The 17,595-nt window shown below is 39.8% G+C and overlaps 1 protein-coding gene across 1 annotated transcript in view; it reads right to left on the reverse strand.

Annotated features, from left to right (window-relative positions):
• Positions 1 to 17,595, reverse strand: part of Gucy2f (guanylate cyclase 2F, retinal) — an 80,496-nt gene that overhangs the window by 18,943 nt on the left and 43,958 nt on the right. Inside the window, exons 7-10 of the mRNA XM_052746486.1 lie at positions 14,906 to 14,995; positions 10,334 to 10,510; positions 7,902 to 8,058; positions 2,876 to 3,025 (exon numbers count right to left, since the gene is read on the reverse strand). Coding sequence (XP_052602446.1) covers positions 2,876 to 3,025; positions 7,902 to 8,058; positions 10,334 to 10,510; positions 14,906 to 14,995 — 574 coding nt within the window. The remainder of the gene's footprint in view (positions 1 to 2,875; positions 3,026 to 7,901; positions 8,059 to 10,333; positions 10,511 to 14,905; positions 14,996 to 17,595) is intronic.

Here is a 17,595-nt window from a genome sequence, read left to right on the forward strand (position 1 = left end):
GCAGCTTCAGTATCCTGTCCTCTTCACCTGTCCTGAAGTCCCCTCATAATTACCACAACAAAGACACTGAGCCCTCTCTGTGAGTCTATATCCAGCCAAGGTTCATGCATTGGTTCCTAGGATAATCACTAAACAAAGGGAATTTAAAACAACAGTGAACAATTCGGGGCCTTATTAAGACTCTCATGGCCGTTGGTCAATGAATGCCGCTTGGAGTAGAAAATTTATTATACACCAAGCTATAGAATGGGCACTTGGCATGTGTTTGTTGTTTCATTAGATGCTCAGCACATCTGAGGTGGGCGCTCTTATTCTTCCTGCAGATGGTAAAACTGGAACATACAGAGTCAGTAACTTGCCAGAAATCACATGGGTAGTGACAGAGTTCAGGTCAGAACCCAAGCCATCTCTGCCTATTACACTGCTCTGCTTCCAAATGTCTCAGGTCTCAACTGCAAGATCACAGAACCCCTATATAGAGCCAAAAGTCTTCAGTGGCCAAAGGCTTAGTTTATCCAAACTGAGTCTTTTTCCAAAAGCAGAAAACTCTTTATAAATAGGAGAAAATCATTAGCTCCCAATGTCCCCATCAACTCATATTGAGCCTCAAACTCATTTTTCTGCTTCTAGCCTTAACTTCTCCAAACCATTCTAAAAACATATATCTGGTCATGTCACTTTTTAGTTCAAAATGCCTCCATGACTTCTATTTCCAACAGAATAAAGTCCAAGCTCTTTAACATGGCCCTGACTATTTCTTCAGACTCGCTACCCATCCCAAGTCTCCTCTCCACCACCACCCTCAACTTTTAACCTCTGCATCCACCACCAAACTTTGACTGCCTTTTCTACCTCTGCATTGACCGTAAGCCTTCAGTAGTGCTACTGCATATCCTAATGCGTGATGCTAGCCTCCAGGGAAGGAGTTCTGCTCCTGCTTCTCATTTCTCTCAGCTCCTTGTATAGCACAGTTTCTTCAACCCAGAGTAGCTTGTAATGGAGCTTCCAGTGCCATAGATTCTGTGGGAATGAACCCCTTGGAAAGTGACTGCTCCAGGAAGTCTACTTTTGTGTCATAAAGTATGTAGTTGACTTGGTCACTTCTCTGCTGAGGCCCAGCATGGCTTATCCCCTTGAGGATTTCACAGTCCAAGGAGATAAGCAATGAAAAATATTACAAATGTTTTAGCAGATACAGAGAGATACAGGTAAGAACAAAGAAGATGCACACTGAACAAGTCAAAGGAGGATTTCCAGCATTGGTGGCAGGAGTTGGATGAGCCAAGTGGGAAGAAAGTGAGGAAATTCCAGACATTATGAATGGCATGTGCAAAGGCATAGAGGTGAGGGAGACCATGTACTCTCAAGGCACTAGAATACTAGAAGTGACAAAGGGTAAACACAGGCAGGAAGTGGGTGGAATATGAAGGGCCATTATGCCACATGAAGAGCCTGGGCTTCATTCAGAGAGAGATGAAGAAAAGTTGGAGGGCTTTAAACACAGTGTGACGTGGAATTCTAACTGTGGCAAAAGACAGCTACATAACTTAGTAATATTTCCTACGTCTTTAAAACCGTTTACTTTGAAGTAAATTTAGACTTCCAGAAAAATTGTAGTAGGACTCAGTGATTACCTGCGTAATTCTCACTGAGCTTACTGTAATGTTAACACAAAATACCATTGAGGACATTGGTATTTGTCTAGTACTATTACTACAGTCCTTATCTGGATTCCGTCAATGTTTTCTCTAATGTATTTTTTTCTGTCCCACAATCCAATTCCAGATCTTTTTCTGCATGTAATTGTGTCTTAATCTCTTCCAATCTGTGACAATTCTTCATTCTTTTCCTGTCGTTCATGATTTAGATATAATTGATCAGGATTGGCCATTTATTCATTTATTTATAAATTCCACACTGGCCTGGAACTTGCCATCCCCCTGCCTTGGCCTCCCAAGAACTAGGATAACAAGACTGTGCTGCTATGCCCAGGTGTTGTTATCCCCACAAGGTTATTTTGTAGCATGTCTTTCAACTAGCATTTATCTGAAGCTCTCTAATGATTACGCTGAGGTTATTCTTTGCTTTTGTTTTTGTTGTTGTTGCCAAGAAAAAGTACTCTACACAGCCACAAAAGTACTGTACATACCTTGGTATGAAATAGCACAAAGGTGATGTACTATCTTACTGCATCATGTCAGGGGTACATGATATAGCTGTGTTTTATTATAGGTGACAGTAAGCTTGATCACTTGGTTAAGGTGATGTCACCAGGAGCCTCAACTTAATAAACTTACTATTTTTCCATTTGTCGTTACTAAGCATCTTCCGAGATCAGATGAGATCGGGCACGTTCAGAGTGGTATGGCCGTAGACAGTTACTAAGCATCTTGGAAGCTCACACTCTGAGAATATGCAGCTAACTTGTTACCTTTAAAATTTCCATGAACTGATGTTATTCTTCATTGACAGATCTTACCTAACACTCATGTGTTTCAGTGGGAGACAGGCAAGAAAAATCTGTGGCATTGCTACATGAAAAGACTGGCATCAGGGAGTAGCATGAGCAGCACTAAAGTACTTGGTAAGAAGTATCTCAGAAGAGCAAAAGTACTGCATGGTGGGGGTAGCGCAGACTAGAAAATTGACAGAGGTCCTAAAGTCCCTGAGTTTGTAAAAGGACCAGCTTCCTGGGTGAGAACATTTCTTCCAGATGCTAACTAAAACTGTCTGGCTCCAAGCCCTACCTTCACATAACAGACAAGGGCAGCTCTTTGCAGGGTAGCAGACTGTTACCACAGTCTTCCAGCAAATGGTGAGCTGCTGATACGGGAACCAGTGGGTCCCTGGTACCTTTTTCTCACTTTCAGCTTACCTTTGGCAGGCAGATCCATCATGCAGAAAGGAGCACCCCGGACCATCACTTCTTGCATGATGATGGCAAAGCTATAGACGTCTCCTGCAAATGAACCTAACCTGATGCCCCTAGGGGCTCTTAACAGTTCAGGGGCCGTCCACAGCAGCTCTGCAAAGAAAGAATTATCTAATAAATGTGAGGAGGATTAACTGACATCTGCAATGCCCTAAAGGGCTCTGAGGGTGCTGTTTTATTAACTGCTTTATATTTTTATTAGACAGACTGGCATGCTAGTGCCCCTCAGGGTCTGAATCTATTAATCTAAGTGATTACACACAGACAGAGAAAACTTACTACTCTCTCCACCACCACCCCCAGAACTACACAGCAAGACACAGTATAAAGGTGTGGGGAAGGTCAGGACACCAGAAGTGGAGGCACTATCTGATGCTTGCTTTCGTGCTCTCTTGAGCCTGCAAGTTGCAGTTGGCAGGTTTCCATGGAAAGGCAAGGGCAGTGCCAGACTGGTTGCCATGGATCTGCTGCTCGCTAAGATCTATATGTGTCTGGTAATTTGATTGTGCCGGGGCTCAGGGATTCACAACTTGCTTTCTCCAGGTCTTCTCTGCAAGGATTAGAACACCCTCAGGCCTCTGATGTTGCTTGCAGAGAAAAAAGGTACAGCAGCTACATACCTGACTGCAAATATTTATTGAGTATGTACTATGTACCAGGCACTGTGCTGTGGGGAAAAATGGTGCCAAACATGAAGCAAACCTTCACTCTCCCAAGAAGAATTTACAGACCAGGGGACAAGACAGCCATATGCATCCCTTATTGCAATACAAGAGGGCTAGTGATGAGAAGCACTATATGGTACAAGGAAGTGAATCTATTAAAAACCAAATTGGAGTAATGGCTGGGTTCTGCTGAACCTTAGGCCCTGTATGGGGTAAAAGTTTATCTCTGCTCCCATAGTTTAGCAGTCAGAACATCGAACATTTTTGTAGCAGGCACCTTAACAAATAAAGAAATTGACTTTATAACAAAAGAGCAAGTCAAAAGAGGAGGCGGGGTTTTGTTATTGTTGTTGAGCTATAAAAAAAAAAAACACCATTTCTCTGAGTTAAAAAATGATTGAATATGGGTAATTTCATCAGATTTAAACTAACAAACAACTGAGCTGGCTAAATTAATCCAGGAAGACTTCCTGGAAAAGTTCAATCTCAAATGTGCTCATTAAGAAGGTCAAGGGTGCAGCTTCGGGAGCCGAGAGGTGAGGGCTTTGCAGGCAGAAAGAACAGTACGTGCAAAGGAACAAGAGGCAGAAAGGAGCAAAGTGCGGGTGGTGGCAAGGTGGCAAGCAGATTAGTGGAGGGCTGAAGACAAGGGCTCTGGGAAGGAATAATGAGAAAGGAGAAATGGGGCTGGTGAAGTGGGAGGAGGAGGGGGGCTGAAGAATGGGGGCAGAAGGTGAGAGGCCCTGAGAGCCAAATGAAGGCATTTGGAGTGAATACAAAAGGCAGTGGGGGGGGGGGGGGCTGGAACTGAAGAGGGATTTGATGAAAACCCTGTTTGGGAAGATTAATCTGGCAGCCTGCACAAGCTGGATGGAAGGAGAAAGGCTGGAGTCGGGGAGATCGGCTGGGAAGCTCCTGCACTGAGAGCTCGCTGTGAGGTGAAAGGGACCTGAATGGGGGGGGGGGGGGGATGCAGCAGGGAAGCGGGAACCAAATACACTGAGGGGCTCCAACGGAAAAGGAAGTGACAGGGTCAGGCACCTCCTCCCTGGGCTTCATGAAGGAGGAGTTAGAGGAAACATGTTTATGTCCAAACTGGAAAGCTGGAGAATGCCTGCTAAGGGGTATAGAAGCTGGGGCCAGGGTTAGGGCTGGTGATGGCTACATTTTCATCACGTTCAATGTGAGGTTGTTAGGAAGGGAGCCTAGGAAACAAGTTCCTGCGAAGCAAGAAGGTGAGTAGAAAAGAGATTATTTGCTTTGTTAGTAAAAATCCAGGAAAGAGAATTGTAGCCTTATTTTTAGATAACCATGGTGAAGACGCCTGAACAAAAACTTCTAGACTTGGTCTTCTTCATGTGCCCATCTTCTCACTTTGCCTTTCAAGTGTCTGTTCCCAGTAACAGGCACCTCTGACTTCCCACCCAACACCCACTTCTGTGACAGTCTCTGGTACACTCACAACAGAGGTCCACTCGTGGTGGTTTGCTTTTATATCTCCCTTCCTAGAAAAAACATATTTACAAAAAAAAAAAAAAAAACCCCAAATGACTGAATGATCCTTTAGTCCAAGGAATGTCTCCTCTGACTGTGAGATTTCAAGCAGAGGAAGTTGAGGAGGGAGAGCCAGAGTGGATATTTGAAAGCAAAATCAAAAATGGCACTTGTTCCTGGCATGCTCTCCCTGCACCTCTAAAAGCATGAGACCAAGCAAACTGTCTGGTAAAAAGCTCAGTTATTAAATACAATCATTACCAAATAGTACTTTCAGAAAGCACTGGTGTGTATGTTGCTAATGGCTAAAACGAGCTTGTATCTGGACTACACTACAGTCAAGAGTGAACAGTAATGAACACTCCTCCCCATCTTCCAACCCATCCCCACTTCCTCATGTCCACTCCAGAACCATGTAAGAGCCACTAGCTACCATTACACATGGACTGTCCGAAAGGTGAGGAAAATTACTTAGGCTTCTTTTGTATTGGCTGCAGCCACTACTTACTCTGAACTTGTCATATTGATAAAGTCAACTTTGAAGAACCATGATGATATAGCATTAAAAAAGAAGAAAAGAAAACAGAACTGGAAGTCAAGAGATCTGGGTTTATAAATCCCAGCTTGACTACTAATCAATTTATTTTTTCTGAACCTCCGTTTTCCCAAAGCAGAAGTTGAGCCAGATGACCTTCAAAGACTGACCATTTACAAGACTCTATAAGCCTCATCATTTAAGATGGAGATCAGCTCCATTGTTTCTTTTTTTCTCATTCATTCATTAATCTGACAACTATTTATTCTGCCAGACACTGTGAAATTACTGAGGGACTCAAACCTGCTTCTTATCTCCATGGAGCTTATAATTTGGATATGGGGAATAGACAACTGAGTAGATAAGTATTATTACTAAGAAAGTACAAATCCACAATAAATTTGGAGACCTTAAAGATCTTGAAGAGAGCAACTTAGCTGGGCGTCAGCGGTCATAGGAAACCTCTAGATGCAGCAGTACTTAAGCTGAATCATAAAGGAAGAGGACTTAGCTATGCTCAGATAAGTGTTTATGACAACGAGAAAGGAAGAGTATCCCAGGCAGAAAGCATAACATGTGTGATAGGGCTGAAAGAAAGAGAGCTTGACATACATAAACAACCTGAAGGAGTTCATCAGGGCTGGAGCAAAGAGATAGAGGAGAAATGGTTAAGCTCAAACCAAGTAAGACTCATGTCAGTCAGGTAAAAGAATTTGAACTTTACCCTAAAGGCAATGGGAAGTCATTCAGTGAGGGACACTTACAACAAAATCAGATTTGCAGTCTAGAAAGTTCCCTGTGGCTATAGTATGTAAGTAATAGACACCAATTTGGACAGTGGAGTAAAATAAGGGTGAGAAACCAAGGTACAAACAGAGACAGTAGACAGTACATGCCCCCCCCCAACACACACACACAAATGCACACAAACACATACACAGAAGCATATGCACCCACATAGGCATAGCTCTACACAAACTGAAGAAATCCTTTCCCCACTTAAGACCAAATGTCCCTATAGTTGAAAGTTTTGCCAGTCTGTGAATTAAATGGAACTCTGGAAAAGTATTGTGTTTTACCTTTTCTCAATGTCTAATTTTTATAGACTGTTAAGTACCTGCCATCTCTGCAGCTATTATCCCAACACCCTATTGTAAAGCAAGGCAAATGGCAAACTAGGCATTCAAACTAGAATTAGACAAGCAATTACCACACAGCTATGTCAGGGACAGGGGAAGGGAGAGGGAGCAGGAGAGGGGAAATATCATAGCTGTCACTATGATTTTTCAAGAGTTTCAACTCCTCCAAAACATGAATGGACAGAGAAGGAAAAAACTGGGGTTTTTTGACTAGGTGAAGACCTGAACTGAATTGCTGCGAAGTCACTGGGTGGTCTTAGTAACTCATGAGCCTCTGTTCTCTCATCTGTAAATGGGAGAGTTGGACTAGATGGAGCCCTACAGTTTAGTGTTGCACACATTTTGGGAAGTGCAGATGTGATGTCCTCAATGAAAAGCTGTCCATCTCTATCAGGGCATGTGGCTCTCTGTTTTTTATTGTTCCTGCCTCCCATGTAGCGAAGTCAGCAATTTTAAAACTTGTAAGGCCACCGTTTTCTAGTGGCCTGTCTTTGGGGGATTGTCTGTTCTCCCACACCTCACATTTCTCTTTTAGCTTTGATGAGTTATGATTCTGCCAGGCATTCCTCGGCGCTGCCACTTGTGCACTAGACAGAAGACAAAAGCACAAAATGGAAGTCACAAGCATGCCTGCTTACTTATAAGTCTGTTGCTCTGTCTGAAGCCATCCCGCACAATCCATAGAGCACTCATTTGCAGGGGGCTGCCTCCTTGCTTCTTTCTCTCTGAAAGACACAGTGCTGATATGCTCTAGTGACATCCCATTCTAGAATATACCTTGTGGGGGTCCAACTTCTAAATTACTCTCCATTCAATCTGACAAGTATTTATTGAGCGCCTACTGTGTGCCTAGCACTCAGCAAGATTCTCCAGGGACTGCTGGGGTGTCTAAACAATACAGCCTAATCCTGCCTCAGCAGGGACTGAACATTATTGCAATGGCTTTGTTTGGAAGGAAAGGCTGGGCTGAGGTTACAGCATGCAGGCTTCATTCAAGTCCCTTGGCTTGGAAATGAGGCTGGATTTTCAACAAAAGTGAAGAGTTGAAATCACCAAAAGGCTTAAATTCAATGCATAGTTTCATTTGAACCTTGAAGTTACCTTGTGTGCATCAGAGGGTACAATTCATTGCTTACCTTCTTCAGAAGGTTCCTCTTCAGAGAGTCTCAGCATTTCTAAGATGTCATTAAAGCCATAATCTGTCACCTTTAGTACAAAACGCCCATCTACCACACAGTTCCGAGATTTTAGCCTCCCGTGAATAAATTCTCTGTGGTGTAAGTATTTCATTCCCTGCAGATGATACAACAAAATTTATTTAGGCACTCATTTAACTGTTTTATGCTTTTAGAGCCAATTTCTGTGATTGTTAATGGCATGGGTGATTATGATCCAGAATTCAACCTTTCTCTCTTACTTGCAGGCAAAGCAAACCTTTCCAGTTTAGACAAAGTCTAGCTCTAAAATGCTTGACTTTGATTAAGAATCATATCTTGTGTTTATTGAGAATTATGTGCACTGGGAAATCTATTGACATTTCAAGCACAAGACAAATCCATATGCGTGTAATTGCCAGGAACTGGGAGATTCTGATTTTCCTCAACAGATCTAATGCAACTTTCAATCCATTATTAGCAGAAGTAGAAACTGGTGAGGCTTTGAGGGATGGCAATTTAACAAGAGCTACAAAATTTTTACATACGTATACTGTAGGGGTTCTACTTCTTCAGAAAAACCATGTATGCTTGCATATATGTACACAAACAAAGCAAGGAAAACACTCACTGCAGCTTTGATTTTATATAGTGTATAACTGGAAATAAACTAAATATCAATAAGGGAGTAGCTAGATTTACCATGCATTCTTATCTTTGCATATTCTGTAACACTTAGAAAGAATAAGGTTGATCAGTACATACTTATAGTGATATAACTATAAACCAAATAGTAAGTACAAAATAGTGAGTTGCCGAGTTATGTGATGGCATGCACATTAAAAACAAATGCAATTGTTTTTAATATATGTAAATAAACGTAAAATGAATTTCAAGTCTAGCTTCCAAATTTCTAGCAGTAGCTAATTTACAGTAGAGGTGATAAAAGGAAGAGGGTTGGATAAATGTCAATATTTTTCCCACATAGATTTGTAGCACTTGATTTTAATTTAATGTACTATTTTAAAAGAAAAGAATAGCTAAAGGATGCTAGGTATTTCTGATCTGTGGGATTGCTTGAGAGCCTTCATATGGCATTCAAATGTGATGTAGAAGAACTCTCCATCAGATGAGTTTAATCACTTGCAGAGAAATACATCTGTATTTTAGTGCAGTCATCTCAGCACTGTTGATGCCAAGTGTCCTTTTAGTGAACTAGCTCTGCTTTGCAGCCTGATACCTCTTTGATTTCTCATGCTTTCCATTTTCTGCTCTCAGGAAGGCATGCTCTTCAGTACTTCCAAGCCCAGTCTACAATGGGCATGCTTTTCCCCAGGATAGCTAGTGCTTGAATATCACTCACCATGGGCCTGAAGAAAATAGTCATTTAGAGACGTCTCCCTTGACTAGCTGGGTGTTGCTTGCACTGTGAGTAGAAACGGCACTAGACTAGAAACTGGTGGATTTGCATTTGTATTAGCTATGACATTACTAACCACCACAGCATTCTACTATCAGCTCTTTCACATAATAGTCAGCTGATAAATACATATTAAGAACCTATTATGTGTGCTAGATATTGCAAAATAAAGGCTGTCTCATGTAGCTTCTCTGAGCCTCTGGGGGCTTGGAGAAGGTTAATTGTGGCCATTTTACAAAGGGAGAATGAGATAATGTCTTCCCCTTTCATACCTCCTTGAAAATGTTTAAGTCACTATACAAAATTCAAGGTTGTGATTAATGTGTACATAGCTCAACAAGTACTCAGACCAACTCCATTAAAATACACATACACAGAGCTTAATGTCATCTCATAGAGTTCATTGGCTTTATAGAAGATCATCCATGGACCTTTCCATAAATTCCCATTGTAGTAGTCCATGGTACAAACAATGGAGCTGCTGCCTTATATAATCAGTGGACATTTGTGTTCCAGTGGTAGAGTCCCATATCCACACTTAGATATGCAAAGTCTCATCATCTAGTTCCAGACTATGACACCTTTTAGAAAATGAAAGCCAGCAGCTGGTTCTAAATAGTGTGGAAGATTCTAGGCATGAGTACTTCCCTATATCCACAAAGCAGAGAAGTGGGATATGGCTAAAGGCAGAAGAGGACTTAATGGCAAACAGAAGAGATGGAAATGTGGCCCTCAGATTGAGAAGAAACACAGGCAAATACTTTCTATATCAATACTCCATAATGCGTATGGACAAAAGGGTGGTGGGAAGGTAGAGAGTCAGTACTTGGGAGACAAGGCACAGGAGTGAAATGATCACAATAGCCCACAGGAAAGAAAACATCTCCAAATCTTAAATTTCTGACCTAAAAAAGTAGAACAAAAACAAGTCAAAATCTTTGTAAACTTCAAATCTATAAGGAAAATCCAAGACTCCCTTAGTCTTGCCAGTAACCTTGATGAGATCCAGCAGTAGTGATGATTTGAACATCCAATCGAGTTTCACATCATCATTAGTCAGTATGTCTTCTAGGCTCCTCCGAGAACAAAATTCTGACACAATAGCAAACATCCCTGAATCATAGAAGAAGCCCACTAAAGGGTTGACATTCTCATGCCGCAGGTCTTTCATCTACAAAGAAGACATACAGAGAACAATCACAGCTGTCTTCTTTCAGTGGCTGACTGTTGATTGTACTACACAAAAGGTACAAGAATAAGGATATGCAAGATGTCCACATGAAGACCCCTGTTTTTATACAAACTGTAAAAAATGAAAAAATGAGAAAAATAAATATATTTTATATTCTTATTTGAGATATGAGAAAATGATAAGAAGATCATATGAGAAAAAATAAATACAATGCAGTCACTTGCCCCAAAAGAGCTCACACTCAGTGACAAATAATAGCAAAGTGATCTGAAAAATATATCTCATCATGTAATGTGTTTTAAAAGAGACCATGAGATGTTAAGTGAACTCAGAGGTTAAATATCTCATCCAGACAGGCAGCAAGGGAGGGAGGTATCAAAGGAAGCTTTCCAAAGAACTGATAACTAGACTGTACTGAAGAACATACAAGAATGGAGTTACAGATGATTATGAGCCACCCAACATAGGTGCTGGGAATTGAATTAGGGTCCTCTGGAAGAAAAAGCCATTACTCTGAACTGCCAAGCAATCTCTCCATTCCTGGGACTTTTAAAATTTTGTACCTCTGTCCCCACAGCTTTTTTGGCAGCATTAGGAATATATTTGAAAATTAAGAAAAAATGAAAATTACTACAAAATGTGTTGATAAATACAAAACAATGTATTTTAATTGTCTTAATTTCTATAAAATATGTATGAATATTTAAAGTAAAAACTGGCCCTGTATTATGTGGTGCATGATATACATGAAGGTAATATACATTCAAACATTAAAGCAAAGAATATAGACAAGCTAAAAAGAGCAATGTGTTCACAAATTTCCCGTTTGGGGTAAAGTGGTACAATATTAACTCTAAGTATATTATGACAAGTTCAAAATGCATTCAGGACTTTCTAGAACAATTACTTTAAAAATTAAATGAAGTATACCTAAAATGCAAATATAAGAAGGAAATTGAAGTCCCTCCACATAATTGTAGCCCAAAGGAAGGCAAGAAAAATGATCAAAATAAAACAGAGAAATAGATGAGGTCATAAACAGCAGAGCCAGCTCTGAACTATTTCAGTTGGTACCTCAATGTACTGAAGACTACAGTTACTAAGTACAGGTTGTAGAATAATGGGGGGGGGGAATGCCAAAAAAAAAATATATGCTGCCAGAAAGAAAACATTAAATCCAAAAAATAAATAGATTGAAGGTGAAAAGATAGAAAAATACACAAAATTGAATGAGATAATGAAGTGGCTATATTATTATTGAATAAAATATAAATCAGGAAAATAAGCATTTCCAGAGTGAATGGTTTATAATGATAAAAATGAAGACCACACTATCATAAATGTACATGTGAGGCTATATCCTGGAGCTGACTAGTACTGAATCCGAGGAAGAAAATTTTACAGAATTCTGTCAACACTGTTTGCTGACATTACACAGGTAGGCAAAAAAAGAAAAAAAACCTCATAATGGAAGTATTTACAAAACAGTAATCAGAAAATATTCAAAATTGTGGTTTTTTTCACATAGAAATGTTGCAAAGTATTTACTAACACACTAACATATATACCCTTCCTTAACATTAGAGTATCAATGTACACAAAGAAGAAAAATCATAGAATTAAACAATAGGGAAAATTTAATGAAAAACACATTGAAAAGAATGTAGTAAGGATATATAAGATCAAAAGTGATCCTAACAATAAATCTTTCTGATAAACATAGTTGTACAAAAAAACCCTAAGTATTTAAAGAAGTACTTTAAAAGAATAGTGTGGAATGAATAAGTGGAATTTATTCCAGCTATGTTAAGATTTCCTCAATACTTATTTTAAAGCAATGTACCTTACTATATTAACAGAATAAAGGCATGAACAACAGCCATTTCACCAGGCAAAAGAAATTGTTTTGAGAAAACTACATAATTGAAAGTTCTAAACTATCAGGAGTACATATCTATGACTTAGAGATAATATTAGACGTAAGTGAACTGTATTGAATACTTTTCTTTTAGAATCAGAAATATGGCAAAGATGTTGACCCTCCCTAACCAACTGCAAAGCCTGTGTATGCATAATGATTGAAAAATAAAATAATATAAATAATATGGGAGAAGGGAAGGCTCCTTCTTATAATAAATGTCAACCAGTAAGTATAGAAAGAATGTTAGCATTATAAAATGATTGCCAGGCAGTGATGGGCACACACCTTTAATCCCAGTACTTGGAGACAGAGGCAGGTGGATCTTAGTGAGTTTGAGGCCAGCCTGGTCTACAGAGTGAGTTCCAGGACAGACAGAGGATACAGTGAAACCCCATCTTGAAAAACCAAAAAAGAAAAAAGAAAAAAATTATCAATTAGTAAGTAAAATAGTGAATAAGAGTGAACTATAAAAAAAGACCCAAGAATGGTGTCTCACACCTTTAATCTCAGCTCCTAGAAGGCTAAGGCAGGAGGATTGCTATGATTTGGGGGCCAGGCTTTATTACAAAGTGAGTTATAGAACAGCCTAGGTTACAGAGTAAGATCCTATCTCCAAAAAAAGGGGAGCAAACTATTTCCATAGATTCAAATTATTTAAAAAACATGTACTAATTGTGTGGGGCAAAGTAACTCACGGGTGAGGAAGCTACGTAGTTATCACTTCAGCAACACACTCAAAGTGAACATCACCAACAGTGGGATGGTCAACTTTGTGTGTCTCCTGGATAAAGTGCACAAAAAAGACTACCTCACTCCTGGAATTATGTGGCTAAAGACACATAAAGTAAACCATGAGAATATTAGGCAAAGTCAGGTAGAGGGCAAATTTACCAATCAATAACTGACCAGACTTCTTCAAAAACTATTAAGGTGAAGAAAGAGAAGTCTGAGAAGTTGTTACACCAAAGAAACCCTAAGAGATATACAGCCAACTACAATATGGGAACCTATAGTGCAAACTGACATGGGAAGAATTGCATTATAATTGTATTGTATTAAGACAATTGATAAAATTAAAATATGGGTAGTAATTTAAATAACAGTGTTGTATAAATGTTATATTGTCTGATTTGAATCATTGTACTGTAATGAAGTATAAAAATGTCCTTGGCTTTAGAAAACAAATGCAAAAGAATTTAAAGGTGAAAGGACAATGTCTGTCACTTACCTTTAAGTGACTCCAAATGTATAAATAGACAAAAGAGCAAACTGTAAGCAAGTGCAAAATCTGAGCAGACTATGTGCAGGTCCCCTGAAACATTCTTGAGGGTTCTTCCATAAAATTGAATTCATGCCCAAATTAAAACTCAACATACACACACATCAAAAAGAGAAGGTGTGATGCACAACCCCCTGTGTTGGCTTATCTCTTTATTCACACACTTATATTTTATCAGCTTCCATAGTTTGGGCCACTTTGTCTCTTTGAGTATAATTTTTAGGGTTAGCATCTCAGGTCATAAAATCACTGTGAAATGGGCTATTTCAGCTGCCTTTGGTCCTCTTGGATTTATCTCTGATTATTTTCCCTTCATTCCAGGCACCAAAATTCTATGTAAGGGAAAAAACACATCATGATAGTTCCTCTTAATCCTTAGGAAAACCCTTGTTCCCCATGGGCCACATCCCTTGTTTCCTTTCTTTCCTCACTTGTACTGGGGTCTGCAGGCAGTTGGTCCTCATTCAGATCTGTTGGAATGATTTACCTGCTTTGTAAATATAGAGAAATTTACTGTTAGTAGCATTTGAAGGAACCAAAGACAATATCCACAAATCTTTCATGGACTCCAATCCAAGTTCAAGGAGGAGACAAGAATTTAAATGGCTTAGAAGAGATCATGCCTGACTTATTTATAGGCTGCTTCCTTAAGTAAACCATCCAAGGACACTTTGAACATAACCAGTGGAGTTAGGAAAATATCATATTTCAAACACTAATTATCAGGTGAATCTTCAAGGTCTGAAAAATGGGCATATTGACGATTATGGTATACTTAATTGATAATTATATTAATAGGTATTATTTTGTAAAGAAGTTATGAGCCAGGAATATGCAAGATGCATTGTGTGCATTGTCTCTTAATTCTCTTCCTGATATAGGAAGGAAGGCAGTAAAAAGCAGACAGACATTTTGCAAATAGGGACATGAAGGCGCAGGGAGTTTGGGTGATGGGCGCAAATTAATAAAGCTCCTTCTTTGATTCAGATTCAGTGTTTTCCATTTTCCTACCTTTGCCATTGTGTCACAGAATCATACCAAGCTAGTAATAACAAATCTGCCCTTCCCCTGCACAGATTTTCTAAGGTTGCCTCATTCTGGATGGTCACTGTTAATTACTTGGAAGAAAGTATTGGTTTGAATAGGAATGAATAGAAATGAGGGTTTCTCATACCATTTCAAATACATCACTTGCACTTGATTTAATAGACTTAATGTCCCCAAAATCTCCAGGAGGGAACTTCTTCAGCCACACCCAGTCACCCTGGAAAGAAAAGGAATAGAACACTGATGAGATTCAGTTGTCGGCAACTAGAGCAATGTACCTTCCACATAAAAGGCTTAGAGTAAAATTACCACTACAAGCAGATTTTGTTTTCTCCCCCCCACCCTCTACCCCAAAGAAATTCCATATTCTGGGTTAAAATTAACTCATAGAAAGTAGCTAAAGTTAAAAGTGTCAAAGCACTCAGAGCAGGGAAATAACCCACGTGTATGCAGATCCCAGGAAATACAAGGATACCACTCTGAAATGTCTTCCTTAACTAACTGCAGAAAGTGCTAGGTCATTTCACTTAGTCATAGCTAAGTGATGTGGCACTGGGCTTGCTTCGATTAATGGTGATGGTTGGTGATTGCAATTCCCACTGCCTTGAGGCGTCTGTAGTGGGAAATGCAAGGCAGGAGATGGAGTGCCACAAATGTTTGCAGCATTTACCTTAACTCATTTTTCTCTTGTGTGACAGGCCATGGGGTGAAGGTGGGGGCTCTCTTATACATTCCTCGTAAATTGACTAATTTAAATGTAGATTAAACATTTTTTTAATTTTGATTCATACATGTACTGCTACAGTAACAAGTCATCTAGACCCTTTCCAAAGTCTCTTTCCAACTTTTGCCATTCATAATAATTTTATTTTTTTAGTTGAAGTGTTTGCAGGTATAATGGGATAATTTGATACATGTATACAATGTGTAAAGATCAAAGCTGAGTAATTAAAATTGATTCTTAACTTTTGCAACACAAAAGTACAATTTTTAAGGTCACTGTCAATTCAAACTCAATTATTTTATTGTCTTTCTTCACTTTTGCTGCCAGTACCTGATAATTTTCTTCTGCATGCATAGCCTCAAGGAGTCATCAGTCATCAAGCCCTACTTAGTTCTGTCCAACCAAAAATTTTTTAAAAGCAATATAAATATAGATTCCTTTTCCTCTGTGATAATGATAATGTCTTACACTGTGCTCCCTAGTCTTCGAAGTGCCTGCACATCTATTACCTATAGCCTGGAGAGTCCATTTCAAGCTGCACCTACTTGTCATCAAGTAGAGATAATAAAGCAGAGAGCTCTGTGCAATCAAATTGTGAAAATAGGAATGTGTAACCACTCTCTTATTACGGAATATACCCAGCTGTAGCTGTTCATCTGGAAAGCTGCCAGAGGCAAAGGCTAATGGTAGCTGCAGGCATCACAGTAACTCTCCTGCATTTTGTATTGCAAAGCATCTCCTAGCCAAGGAGTTCAAAGTCTCTCAACTTGGGAATGACTCTAGATTTGTCCAGAGCTGGACAAATCTGTGAGAGCCAAGCTCATTGCCCACAAAGCTCAGAAAGGCAATGTGGCATGAGTTGGTGCCTGCAGCAGAATGGACAATGTGGGACCCTGGACCAGCTGCATCACTGTCAGCTGGAAACTCCTTAGAAGTACCACTAACTGAGTTCCACAGAACACCTAGAGAATCAGAAAGTGCAGAGTTGGGACCTGTAGTCTGGATGTTAGCTAGTCCTCTCCGTAATTCTGATCTATGTTCAAGTTTGCAGCCTAAAGCCCAGCCTTTCCCCTGGCCTTATCTCTGTGATGCTTCCTTCATTCACGGCCTCTCCATTTGCCTCTCACTAAGCTTCTCTTATCAAATTCTGCTCCCAGACAGCGATCTAAAACTCATTTAGAAAAGTCAAGAGAACTGCTGTGTGGTGGTGGTGCACACCTTTAATCCCAGCACACCGGAGGCAGAGGCAGGCAGATCTCTGTGAGTTCAAGGCCAGCCTGGGCTACAGAGTGAGATCCAGGACAGGCTCCAAAGCTACACAGAAAAGCCCTGTCTCAAAACAAACAAACAAACAAAAGTCAAGAGGATCTGCCACAAGCTTAACTGTTTTATATCTCAAAGGACTTTGCCCTTTACAGCCATCAAAGGTTAAGCCTTAAGCTGATAGAACAAAACTCTAACTGGAATTTTACAAAATGAGATGATGTATAATGCACACTAATGTTTTTTTGTTTTTTTGTTTTTTTTTTTTTTAAAAAGCCTCCTCAGCCCCTTGGCAACTGTCACTTGGCCCTCAGTAACTACCAGCTGCTATGGCACCTTAGTGCTAATTAGATAATGATGTTTTCCCTCAGGTGAAAAAAGAAGCCCTAATTCTTTGAGTATATAATTGTGCACTTTGTTTTTGAACAGTAAGTAGCCTTGGGTACATAAATGCACGCACATTTTACAAGCATACATGTTTCACACTCATATTTGCTCACCCACACCCTGGTCACAAAAGAGCACATCCCACTGGTAGTGTGTACATTCTGTATATCACCAAGGTCTCCCTGCCAAGGGAAGCCTCTTTTAGGAGGTGTAGAGTCTGACTATCAGGGTGGGAGAAACAAACTGGACTTAGGGTTCCATGAATACTAGATAGGAGAAAGAGGCAACCTCAAGGAATTTCTGAAGCACGGTCAAAATAATGACTGAATAATATGCATAATCGGTAATGATGGTATAGAGATAGATGTGAGGCTTGACACCCTACCCATTCCAGAACTAGACCCAGAAACCAGAATGTCTGCATCTCCTTCTGTACAACTCAC

This window comes from Peromyscus californicus, unplaced genomic scaffold, assembly GCF_007827085.1.
Source record: "Peromyscus californicus insignis strain IS unplaced genomic scaffold, ASM782708v3 Scaffold_10__1_contigs__length_136768540, whole genome shotgun sequence".
In the NCBI taxonomy this organism is placed as follows: domain Eukaryota; kingdom Metazoa; phylum Chordata; class Mammalia; order Rodentia; family Cricetidae; genus Peromyscus; species Peromyscus californicus.